This window comes from Myxocyprinus asiaticus, chromosome 1 (assembly GCF_019703515.2).
Source record: "Myxocyprinus asiaticus isolate MX2 ecotype Aquarium Trade chromosome 1, UBuf_Myxa_2, whole genome shotgun sequence".
Taxonomy (NCBI): domain Eukaryota; kingdom Metazoa; phylum Chordata; class Actinopteri; order Cypriniformes; family Catostomidae; genus Myxocyprinus; species Myxocyprinus asiaticus.
The window spans coordinates 1389796-1402953 of NC_059344.1; the positions used below are offsets into that span (position 1 = coordinate 1389796).

A 13158-nucleotide genomic window follows, 5' to 3' on the forward strand; every position below is an offset into this window, starting at 1 on the left:
TTTAAGATACAAATACTTATCTATATTTAAGATACAAATGCTTAACTGTATTTAAGATAAAAATACTTAACTATATTTAAGATAAAAATTCTTATCTATATTTAAGATACAAATACTTATCTATATTTAAGATACAAATACTTATCTATATTTAAGATAAAAATACTTATCTATATTTAAGATAAAAATACTTATCTATATTTAAGATACAAATACTTAACTATATTTAAGATACAGATAATTAACTATAGTTAAGTTAAAAATACTTATCTGATATTTAAGATACAAATACTTTACTATATTTAAGATACAGATAATTAACTATAGTTAAGATAAAAATACTTATCTATATTTAAGATACAAATACTTTACTATATTTAAGATACATATACTTTACTATATTTAAGATACAAATACTTAACTATAGTTAAGATACAAATACTAATCTATATTTAAGATAAAAATACTTATCTATATTTAAGATAAAAATACTTAACTATAGGTAAGATAAAAATACTTATCTATATTTAAGATACAAATACTTATCTATATTTAAGATAAAAATACTTATCTATATTTAAGTTAAAAATGCTTAACTATATTTAAGATACAAATACTTACTTGCTTCCCAAGTAAATGTATCTTGTTTATAGATATTTTTACTGCACTGTAAAAAAAAAAAAAAAAAACTGGCAGCTGTGGTTGCCAGAATAATTATGTAACAAATACAGTAAAAATGTAAGCAACTGTAGTAACTATACTACATATAGAAACAGCGCTCAGCGTCACTCGCACAAACACTAAACACCATCAGGTTAACGCGTGTGAAATTAAAATAATACAGTAAACATGTAGAGACAGCACTCAGCGGCACACGCACAAACACTAAACACCATCAGAGTAACACGTGTGAAATTAAAATAACGCAGTAAACACGTCGAGACAGTGCTCAGCGTCACACGCACAAACACTAAACACCATCAGGGTAACGCGTGTGAAATTAAAATAACGCAGTAAACACGTCGAGACAGTGCTCAGCGTCACTCGCACAAACACTAAACACCATCAGGGTAACGCGTGTGAAATTAAAATAACGCAGTAAACACGTCGAGACAGTGCTCAGCGTCACTCGCACAAACACTAAACACCATCAGGGTAACGCGTGTGAAATTAAAATAACGCAGTAAACACGTCGAGACAGTGCTCAGCGTCACTCGCACAAACACTAAACACCATCAGGGTAACGCGTGTGAAATTAAAATAACGCAGTAAACACGTCGAGACAGTGCTCAGCGTCACTCGCACAAACACTAAACACCATCAGGTAACGCGTGTGAAATTAAAATAACGCAGTAAACACGTCGAGACAGTGCTCAGCGTCACTCGCACAAACACTAAACACCATCAGGGTAACGCGTGTGAAATTAAAATAATGCAGTAAACACGTCGAGACAGTGCTCAGCGTCACTCGCACAAACACTAAACACCATCAGGCTAACGCGTGTGAAATTAAAATAACGCAGTAAACACGTCGAGACAGTGCTCAGCGTCACTCGCACAAACACTAAACACCATCAGGGTAACGCGTGTGAAATTAAAATAACGCAGTAAACACGTCGAGACAGTGCTCAGCGTCACTCGCACAAACACTAAACACCATCAGGGTAACGCGTGTGAAATTAAAATAACGCAGTAAACACTTCGAGACAGTGCTCAGCGTCACTCGCACAAACACTAAACACCATCAGGGTAACGCGTGTGAAATTAAAATAACGCAGTAAACACATCGAGACAGTGCTCAGCGTCACTTGCACAAACACTAAACACCATCAGGGTAACGCGTGTGAAATTAAAATAATGCAGTAAACACGTCGAGACAGTGCTCAGCGTCACTCGCACAAACACTAAACACCATCAGGCTAACGCGTGTGAAATTAAAATAACGCAGTAAACACGTCGAGACAGTGCTCAGCGTCACTCGCACAAACACTAAACACCATCAGGGTAACGCGTGTGAAATTAAAATAACGCAGTAAACACGTCGAGACAGTGCTCAGCGTCACTCGCACAAACACTAAACACCATCAGGGTAACGCGTGTGAAATTAAAATAACGCAGTAAACACGTCGAGACAGTGCTCAGAGCCACTCTCACAAACACTAAACACCATCAGGGTAACGCGTGTGAAATTAAAATAACGCAGTAAACACGTCGAGACAGTGCTCAGAGCCACTCTCACAAACACTAAACACCATCAGGGTAACGCGTGTGAAATTAAAATAATGCAGTAAACACGTCGAGACAGTGCTCAGAGCCACTCTCACAAACACTAAACACCATCAGGGTAACGCGTGTGAAATTAAAATAACGTAGTAAACACGTCGAGACAGTGCTCAGCGTCACTCGCACAAACACTAAACACCATCAGGGTAACGCGTGTGAAATTAAAATAATGCAGTAAACACGTCGAGACAGTGCTCAGAGCCACTCTCACAAACACTAAACACCATCAGGGTAACGCGTTTTACAAAAATGTTTACAACATTTTACTGTAAAACTACATGTATTGTCTTTTTAAATATATTTCAATTGATTAAAGTATATTTTATGATAACTAGTCGTTAACCAATTACATTTTTTTTACTGTAGCATTTTTACAGTCTTTTACCGTTAAAATTATGGACAGTTTTTACAGTGTGGAAAACAAGACAAATGCTTCAGGTAAATGATTGTTTCTAGTGAATTCAACATCCTTGAATTATAGGGCTGAGAATTGCCTCAGACTTCCCGATTTAATATTACAACGATATTTCCTAGCGTATTGCGATATTGTGATTGTGTAAGTATTGTGATTTGATGTTTTGATTTAAAAACTTCTTAAAACTTCTTACTTTTTCTTACTTGAACTTCTGAACAAAAAAGCAAATCAGACATGCATTGCCAGCATTTCTTTCGTCTGTTCTTCAAAATATAATCAGTTGTGTTTCCTCAAGCACGCATCTTTGTGTCTAGCGGCGTTTCTTGTTGACAGTGGCGGGTAAATGTGCAAAAGTACCCGCCACTGTGCTTGAATACTCTGGCTGTTAGATTATTGCGGGGGCGGGACATGTAGTTTACGCTATCCAACAGTTTGATAAGCCTTTTTACAGCTCAACTATTTATTAAAGCAGTGTCAGACAGAATCTGCAGAATGACTTCTGACTAATGCTCTCCACAACATCTCTCAAATAAACTTTAGGATTATGCATAATAACATGAACATTGATCACAGCAGAGGATTTTGACGTCCGACAGTGAACAAATGGCGCTTTGATGGCTGTAGCATTAAAGGACTAAACGCTAAGAATTAAAGAGACAAAACTTCTCAGAGAGAAAACCTGTTAATGTGGAACTCTGCACAAATGTAACTTCGTATGTATCATTGTAGCATTAAGATAAACATGTATTTTTTTATTAAATAAAAAAATCGATTTTTCATCAGGCAGATGATTTTAAAACCGTTTGGCTCAAGAATTGTGAATTGTTACAGAATCGATTTTTCCCCCAGCACTTGTCAGTCCATCAGCACACCACCAGAAAGAAAACTGAGCTGCTGTTTGTGTTGACATAGTTCTGCATTATAGTGAATATTTTGTAAAGGGTGATTCAGTCTGTCAACGTTTAAAGACGTAAAGCTCATTCGGTCTGTCTGTGTTCACTGGGGTTTAATTCCATCAAAGCATTTATACTGATAAACAGTTTTTTGTAGTGCTGTCTCTCTCTCTCCCTGTCTGACTCTCCCTCTTACTCTCAGTAGTACAGTACTGTTTTAAAAGGAGCAATATAAAATAAAGCTTTGCTTACTGCAGTATGTGGTTTATAGAACATACAGAAATGACACACAGATATCTGAGCTGTAGGCGATACACAAATCTTCACATCACATGAACAAACAATTACTAAAATCATCATAAAAATACCATGTTTTCAGCACATGTATCATGGCTTCAATGCCGGCAATTAGTTTTGTAAGTATAAAGTGTGTGTTGTTATGAATTTCTTTACATAAACTTTGAAGTAAAAGTTTACAAATAAAAATTTTATTAAGTGTTTTATATTTTTTTATAGATGAGTTGGAGTGGATTGTGAAGGGTGTACTTTACAAAACATTTGATATACCTTTATAAAATCTAAATTAATATTTTAAAATATTATTATTTTATTTATTTATTACATTTTTGGTCACCACTTAAATCCCATATTTTTTATGACCAAAATGTGGAAAATAATAAAATTTAAAATTAGTAAAAAATTAGTACATTTGTCAAAATGTTTGACTGTTTGGGTGTAAAATTAATATTTAATAATGTATATATTTTGTTGGGAGGGAGGTGCCAGTTCAGTCCACTGCAAACAGAATAAAATAAATCAAAATAAAATACAAATAACAAAACAATCTTAATATAAGATGCATTTACTTGAGAATCAAAATATAGCATATTAAGTTGTTTTTTTTTCTCACCCCCTTGGCATCTTTTTTCCTTCTTTAGGCAAAAATCTAAAAATAAATAGTGAGGTTTTTAATGCTTAAAAACAAGCTTAAAAATAATTTAACTAATTTGGTAAGAAAAAAAATGATTGATTTTAGATATTTCTTTGAAGGTAAGTCTCACTCTGTTTTGCTTTTCAAGTTAATTTATGCTTAGATATTTTTTCTGCACTGTAATTTTTTTTTATTTTTTTCAGGAAAAATATCTAAATATACTTTTATATATATATATATATATATATATATATATATATATATATATATACACACCGATCAGCCACAACATTAAAACCACCTGCCTAATATTGTGTAGGTCCCCCTCGTGCCACCAAAACAGCAATCATGCCATGGTCAAAATTACTGAGATCATATTTTTCTCCATTCTGATAGTTGATGTGAACATTAACTGAAGCTCCTGACCCGTATCTGCATGATTTTATGCACTGCTGCCACACAATTGGCTGATTAGATAATCACATGGATGATTGTTGGTGCCAGATGGGCTGGTTTGAGTATTTCTGTAACTGCTGATCTCCTGGGATTTTCACACACAACAGTCTCTAGAATTTACTCCGAATGGTGCCAAAAACAAAAAACACCCAGTGAGCGGCAGTTCTGTGGATGGAAATGCCTTGTTGATGAGAGAGGTCAACAGAGAATGGCCAGACTGCTTTGAACTGACAAAGTCTACGGTAACTCAGATAACCACTCTGTACAGTGCATCCGGAAAGTATTCACAGCGCTTCACTTTTTCCACATTTTGTTATGTTACAGCCTTATTCCAAAATTGATTAAATTAATTATTTTCCTCAAAATTCTACAAACAATACCCCATAATGACAACATGAAAGAAGTTTGTTTGAAATCTTTGCGAATGTATTAAAATAAAAAACGAAAAAAATCACATGTACATAAGTATTCACAGCCTTTGCCATGACACTCAAAATTGAGCTCAGGTGCATCCTGTTTCCACTGATCATCCTTGAGATGTTTCTACAACTTGATTGGAGTCCACCTGTGTAAATTCAGTTGATTGGACATGATTTGGAAAGGCACACACCTGTCTAGCTGTCCCACAGTTAACAGTGCATGTCAGAGCACAAACCAAGCCATGAAGACCAAGGAATTGTCTGTAGACCTCCGAGACAGGATTGTATCGAGGCACAGATCTGGGGAAGGGTACAGAAAAATTTCTGCAGCATTGAAGGTCCCAATGAGCACAGTGGCCTCCATCATCCATAAATGGAAGAAGTTTGGAACCACCAGGACTCTTCCTAGAGCTGGCCGCATGGCCAAACTGAGCGATCGGTGGAGAAGGGCCTTAGTCAGGGAGGTGACCAAGAACCCGATGGTCACTCTGACAGAGCGCCAGCATTTGTCTCTGGAGAGAGGAGAACCTTCCAGAAGAACAACCATCTCTGCAGCACTCCACCAATCAGGCCTGTATGGTAGAGTGGACAGACGGAAGCCACTCCTCAGTAAAAGGCACATGACAGCCCGCCTGGAGTTTGCCAAAAGGCACCTGAAGGACTCTCAGACCATGAGAAACAAAGATTGAACTCTTTGGCCTGAATGGCAAGCGTCATGCCTGGAGGAAACCAGGCACTGCTCATCACCTGGCCAATTCCATCCCTACAGTGAAGCATGGTGGTGGCAGCATCATGCTGTGGGGATGTTTTTCAGTGGCAGGAACTGGGAGACTAGTCAGGATCGAGGGAAAGATGAATGCAGCAATGTACAGAGACATCCTTGATGAAAACCTGCTCCAGAGCACTCTGGACCGTAGACTGGGGCGAAGGTTCATCTTCCAACAGGACAACGACCCTAAGCACACAGCCAAGATAACAAAGGAGTGGCTCCGGGACAACTCTGTGAATGTCCTTGAGTGGCACAGCCAGAGCCCAGACTTGAACCCGATTGAACATCTCTGGAGAGATCTGAAAATGGCTGTGCACCAACGCTCCCCATCCAACCTGATGGAGCTTGAGAGGTTCTGCAAAGAAGAATGGGAGAAACTGCGCAAAAATAGGTGTGCCAAGCTTGTAGCATCATACTCAAAAAGACTTGAGGCTGTAATTGGTGCCAAAGGTGCTTCAACAAAGTATTGAGCAAAGGCTGTGAATACTTATGTACATGTGATTTTTTTTATTTTTTTTATTTTTTAATACATTTGCAAAGATTTCAAACAAACTTCTTTCATGTTGTCATTATGGGGTATTGTTTGTAGAATTTTGAGGAAAATAATGAATTTAATCCATTTTGGAATAAGGCTGTAACATAACAAAATGTGGAAAAAGTGAAGCGCTGTGAATACTTTCCGGATGCACTGTACAATTGTGGTGAGAAGAATATCATCTCTGAATGTTATTCTGAGATGCGGGGTGGCGCTGTTTTGGCGGCACGAGGGGGACATACACAACATTAGACAGGTGCTTTTAATGTTGTGGCTGATTGTTGTATATGCTGTGTATATATATATATATAATTGTTAAGAAAGTTGGCATGAGATATTAAGTCTTGTTTTCAGAGAAATCTAACAAAATCTAGTAAACTTTATGTTTGAAAAAAAATCTGCCAATGGGGTAAGAAAATCAACTCGTTTTCCCTTTGAATTGAGTGGATTTTTCTTTCCCCATTGGAAAATAGTTTTTCTTTTTATAGGCATAAACCTTAGTTACATTTAGATTTCTCTGAAAACAAGACAAAATATCTTGTGCAATTTTACCTGTCAAATAAATGTGTCTTGTATAAAGAATGTTTAAATATTTCTTCTGGAAAACAAGAACGAATTAATTTTCATATCTTTAATTTTATTGTGAGGTGTTTTCAAATATTGTGTTTTTTCCTTGGCTTTGGGACCTAGTTTATGATGTCATGTACAACATAGTCAGTGCTCGGGTGTGAATACCGATCCTGTCAGTACTCCACTTTCCTTAAAAAAGCCAATAAAGAAATAAAAACACACAGACATCTGCCGTGACTGTAATGGCAGCTCTGGAGTGTCGTTCGTGTTGTTGATTCTCTCTTTCTCTGCTCTCAGGACGGACAGTCACGAACCGTCAGGCAGTTTCAGTTCACGGACTGGCCGGAACAGGGCGTGCCTAAATCAGGGGAGGGCTTCATTGACTTCATTGGCCAAGTGCACAAAACAAAAGAGCAGTTTGGTCAGGACGGACCCATCTCGGTCCACTGCAGGTAAGAACAACAAACAGAACAAATCCAAAGATGATTTGTCAGTCCAGTCAAAGGTGATCAGAGGAATAAGACATCCAAAATGAATAAGAAACCACTATTTCATGGACACAGCTCTGAAGAAATGGGTTGTGTGTTAGTCAAGCTTACCTACTTTAGTTTGTTTGCTATTAAGTGATGAAATATGGTGGATTTGTCTCTGTCTCGGCAGTGCTGGTGTGGGCCGGACCGGAGTCTTCATCACACTGAGTATTGTTCTGGAGAGGATGAGATATGAAGGTGTGGTGGACATCTTCCAGACGGTCAAGATGTTACGGACACAGCGGCCAGCCATGGTGCAGACCGAAGTAAGGAACGCTTTCACACTTAAATCACGCTACGGCAACAAAGAGTACCGTTGAACATACAGTGACTTTGAACTATAATATCAAGTGAAGCGACTAATTATAGCTGCCATGGTTAATTACCTGTTCAATAGCCAAAAAGAGCATTTCATTTTTTTTTACCCTGTTCATGGAAAGTGCCAGTGAATATTGTTTGGGTCAGTTGGATGACTTGAAAAAGCAAGAATCTGTCTTTAATAATTTTGAGCCTGTGAATAATACGTCAGGTCTTTAATGAATGAACATGCATGCACGTGCCGCTAACGATAAACAAATGCACCGGACACACGGCTTTGCACGGCACACAAAATTTCACTCTCATTTAGGACAAACCCGTCAGGTTACCATGCAAACTGGTTCAGATAAGCAATTTCACGGCTAATCCACAGAATGGCCCTTTCTCGTGCGTCAGTAGGGGGGAATTATTTTGTTGTATACTTTGAATTATTATTATTATTACAATGCAGACGGCGAGGTGATAAGGCTCGAGTCTTACGCTCCGCCGAACACAGTCTCGCCTTTTCACCAGACGTGCGACACAAAAGCAGTGATGTTCGACATACACGCAGCTCTACACGGCTGCAGGTTTGTGTGTTGCTATGGAGATGAGGAGCACAAATCCAGAGATATCTATAAAAACATATTTAAAGATCAATATAAAATATGCATATATTTTAAAATACACAGTACTGTGCAACAGTTTTAGGCACTTGTGAAAATGTTGCATAGTGAGGATGTCTTCAAAAATAATGCCATAAATAGTTTTCATTGATCATTTAATGTCACACAAAGTCCAGTAAACATAAAAAAGCTAAATCAATATTCGGTGTGACCACCTTTGCCTTTAAAACAGCACCAATTCTCCTAGGTACACCTGGACACAGTTTTTCTTGGTTGTTGGCAGATAGGATGTTTCAAGCTTCTTGGAGAATTCTCCACAGTTCTTCTATCTATTTAGTCTGTCTCAATTGTTTCTGTCTCTTTATGTAATCTCAGACTGACACGATGTTCAGTGGGGGCCATGACATCTGTTGCAGGGCTCCATGTTCTTCTATTCTAATCTTTCTATTTGCAAAAAGTAATGTTTGTGAGTCAAACATTTATATTTCCTACTGACACACTAAAGCTGAAGATATAAATAACCATCTGAAGACAAATGTTTTTGTGAAACATCTGATGTACCCAAGACTTCTGCACAGTACTGTGTGTGTGTATATATATATATATAATTTTAATATAAATATAACATCAAAAAAAAAAAAAAAGATAACTATATAAATATTTATTTAAGCTGAAGTGTATAATTTTTCTGGCACAGAACAGAATTGCAAAAATAAACATTGTTTTCAAAACATCATAGACACCCCCTGTTTGCTATTGGTCGAACAAATCAGATAGTCCCGTCACCTCACGCCATTGGTTGAGTCAGTGTTGTTGTGTCGGGCTGGACGGGTCACTCAAAACTACAATTTTTATAGCTCCACAGAGACACAGTGTTTACAGTTTTCTGAAACATGAACCTACGAATGGCTTACTTATTGTTGTCTTTGCATGTTAAGCTATTATAAGATCAGCTTTACACATTCACTTTAAAGCATGCAGCACATGTAGACAGTATATTTATTTAATTATATCACATCCTTTTGAGGTTTAATAGTCATACTAAGACCGATCACGATTTTAATGAAATTGTGCATTTTCCAAATATGTCAAATTCGTGTGTGAGCAGTTGAAATCTTGTGTCAATTAGACAGTGCACAAGTATCGCATTGAGTCAGTGCTCTGTACTGCATAAACTATAAAAGTATTATAACACTGAAAAAGTTACACACTTCAGCTTTGAAATTAAAATGTATAAATTGTTTAATAGATTAATATTTAAATAATTTTCATATATAAAAAATAAACATTTTGATGAAAAGATATTCGATTTTTTTCTAAATAATAATAATATATATAGAGAGAGAGATGAAAGTATTAGATATTTTAATTGTAATATACAGTACGTATCACATCAACAATTATCTATAAAATGTATGTAATTTTTTCTCTGAAAACAAACTATATGAAAATTGACGCAAGCATTACATCTTTATTTCTTTATTTTTTCCGATTTTAGACATATTATGTATTTAGGTTATGCATCTACCTTGTTAGCATCAAATTTCCCCCTTTTTAAAGAAATTAACTTTTTCTGAAATAATAATAATAATAATAAAAAATCTTTTTTGAATCAATTTATCATATGTTTTGTAATTTTTGTCAAACCTGTTACCATGATTTTGAATTGTAAACAAATGAAAACTGAAAAGTGGATATTAGAAATATCAGTATCAATAATTCATTTTCTAAGTAGAATCTTAAAGTTTCTCAAACTTGAGCACAAAGCTTTTATTGTCAGCGTTGTAAACAGTCAAAAGTGTGTTATCTTTCTGAATGTGCACAACATTGTTTGAAACGTGTTCAGTTTGCTCAAAATGCCACAATGCAATTTATTTACACACACACACACACACACACACACACACAAAGAGATTTCTCTAATAGAATTGATGCACTAATGACCCGTCTGTCCGTCTGTCTGTCTGTCTCTCTCTCTTGCAGGATCAGTACCAGTTCTGTTACCGGGCAGGGTTGGAGTATCTCGGGAGCTTCGACCACTATGCAACATAAGACCGTCGTCAGGGAGACGAAACGGCCATCGGACATCCAGAGGTCATTTAATTCTTCTGAGCCATAATTACCTGCTTGTGAAAAGAACTTCAACTCTTCGTCCACAACTCGATTACTTGTTGGATGTGCAACGTAAAACTAGAAATACTTACAAACCACAATAACGCAAAAATACAACTCTCCAGCTGGACCAAGAAAAATGAACCCGATCTGATTTCAAATTAATTAAAGAAATAATAGTAATAATCATCGTTTCTGACAGGTGAATCTAGACTGTTGAAGCATCGTGTGGAATAATCGCTTGCTTCGAGGATTCATGAAAACGAACATTCTGGAGTGAACGAACACACATGTTGTGACACGGGGAGCTCAATACACGTTGTAAAGAGGGATTTTTGTTGTTGTTGATGATGTTCCACAATCAGTACGAGGAGAAATTTCACTGACAGCGAGAGGAGACTTCATCATCATAATCAGAGAAGAAAACGAAACAAACGGACACAACGAAAAGTAATAATTACAACACGCTGATCGTTAGATTAACACAGATAACACTTTTTATTTTATTTTTTATGTGTGACCCATGTTTTTTTTTTTTATATATACTTTTTACCATGTTTATTTTATTGTATTTTTTTTCAAGCCGTAGACGTCCTTCCTACACGCTCTTTATTATTTTTTTTTGCCATTCTGTTTGCACACACACACACACACACACACACACACACTAAATCATGGGAGGGGGGGCAGAGTATAAAGGTTCGAAGATATCGAAGTTCTTCCATGAGCAGAGAAAGTTTAACAGAGATGATGTCTTCATTTATGTAACGTTAAAATGTATATTCATGAAACATGATTAATATGTGAGGATATATAGATATATATAGATATATAAATGGATAATATATGAAAATGATGGTTGAGAGAAGTTTTCCGCTGGAATGCACATCAGAATGACGGACAAATACAGACTCGAGTTCAACGCATCTTTTCTTGTGCAATAAATAGATGGTTTCTGGCCGAGGGGTACGATCGCCATCGATTCAGTTCATGGGTCAAAGGTCATTGTGGTCCATCCGTTAGGGAGCAGGTACAAAGACGTCACGTTCCGACAGTGCGTGTTTTCATTCTTTTGCATTTAGAGTGCCTTATATTTATGCCTGTTCTTTTGTACGATATTCATGTACCAGTTCAGTAGGCCGTGTACGATTTATCAATTGATTTCCCTCGTGTACCAATTTCTATTATATGAAATTATATATGCAAATACGTAATTCCATCATTCATGTTTTAAGTTCTGTGGCCTTATGTGACTCAGATATAAAAGAAAAAAAGGTTAAGGGTAACGGCAAAACGAGTGAAATAAAAGTGTTCAAGGCCCGATACTGTTAAACCATTTATTTTTGTAATCATTCATTGAAATGACATTTGATTTCCAATATGGCACGTGTCGCTAATAATAATAAAAAAAAAATAAAAAAAAACTAGCTTTAGCATCGGACTTCTCATCAGTTTCGCAAATATAGAATTTCAATTTTCGGTGTGAGAAACTGTGGTTTCAGTGCATAACAAATAATCACAATAAACATATAGTTAATATAACGAAGTTCTTTGGACGTAATTCTGAAAATCCAGCAAAGCTCTAGATGTTGTGAATATTTTAACCGATATTTGAGACACTTTTCATGGGCTTTGTGGATGTGCATTCCAGACGCTTTATTTTCCCCCTTTCTTGTTTCGAAGATTGTTTTATTATCAGTCTGAAATCACTTTTACGATGTTTTTAATTCTTTTACTTGAAATGTTTTCATGCTCTCACAATGTCGAGCAACAAGAAGCTGATGGTGTTACGTAGCTACTGTCAGCGCCATCTAGTGTCCAGCGCTTCGAGCTGCTCCGCATCGGTTTTCTTTGCGTTCTGGATCTAATTTGAATATGCATGAGTCAAACAGCATTGGGGGCGAGTAGGAAGAATTGCACTTTGTATCTCTTTATCTCTATGCACTGCCCTACTGATTTCGCACCCCATTACAGATTTTACTTGAACCTGACTGTACGAATCTCCTTCAAACTTTGTGTGTATGTAAATAACACAGAAAAGAGACTGCCCAAGTAATACAGAAGAAAAAAAAAGAATGAGTTGATGAAGAGCGTCTTTAGCAGGTTCTTCAGCCAGTTGAAGCGTCACAAATGTAAATGTGGTGTTTTTCAGCTCCCTGTAACTCACATCTGAATGCATAGACTGAAATTAACCAATTCAATTCAATTGTAAAGAAAAATGGCTTGTTAAAAAAGGATCATAAAATTACCTCTGATTAGTTGTAAATGTAAACTGTTTTTTCATTTGATTTGATTTAGTTTCCTCTGAATGAATGGAGTGCT

General features: G+C 36.4%; 1 protein-coding gene across 49 annotated transcripts in view; it reads left to right on the forward strand.

Annotated features, from left to right (window-relative positions):
* The window catches only part of LOC127441315 (receptor-type tyrosine-protein phosphatase delta-like), a 157078-nt gene extending 144191 nt beyond the window's left edge, over positions 1–12887 (forward strand). For all 49 annotated transcript variants that reach the window (XM_051698611.1, XM_051698700.1, XM_051698630.1 and 46 more), the window contains 3 exons: positions 7569–7723; positions 7932–8067; positions 10708–12887. In XM_051698611.1, the coding sequence (XP_051554571.1) occupies positions 7569–7723; positions 7932–8067; positions 10708–10776 (360 nt within the window). In that variant the 3' untranslated portion in view covers positions 10777–12887. The remainder of the gene's footprint in view (positions 1–7568; positions 7724–7931; positions 8068–10707) is intronic.
* The last annotated feature ends 271 nt before the right edge of the window (positions 12888–13158 follow it).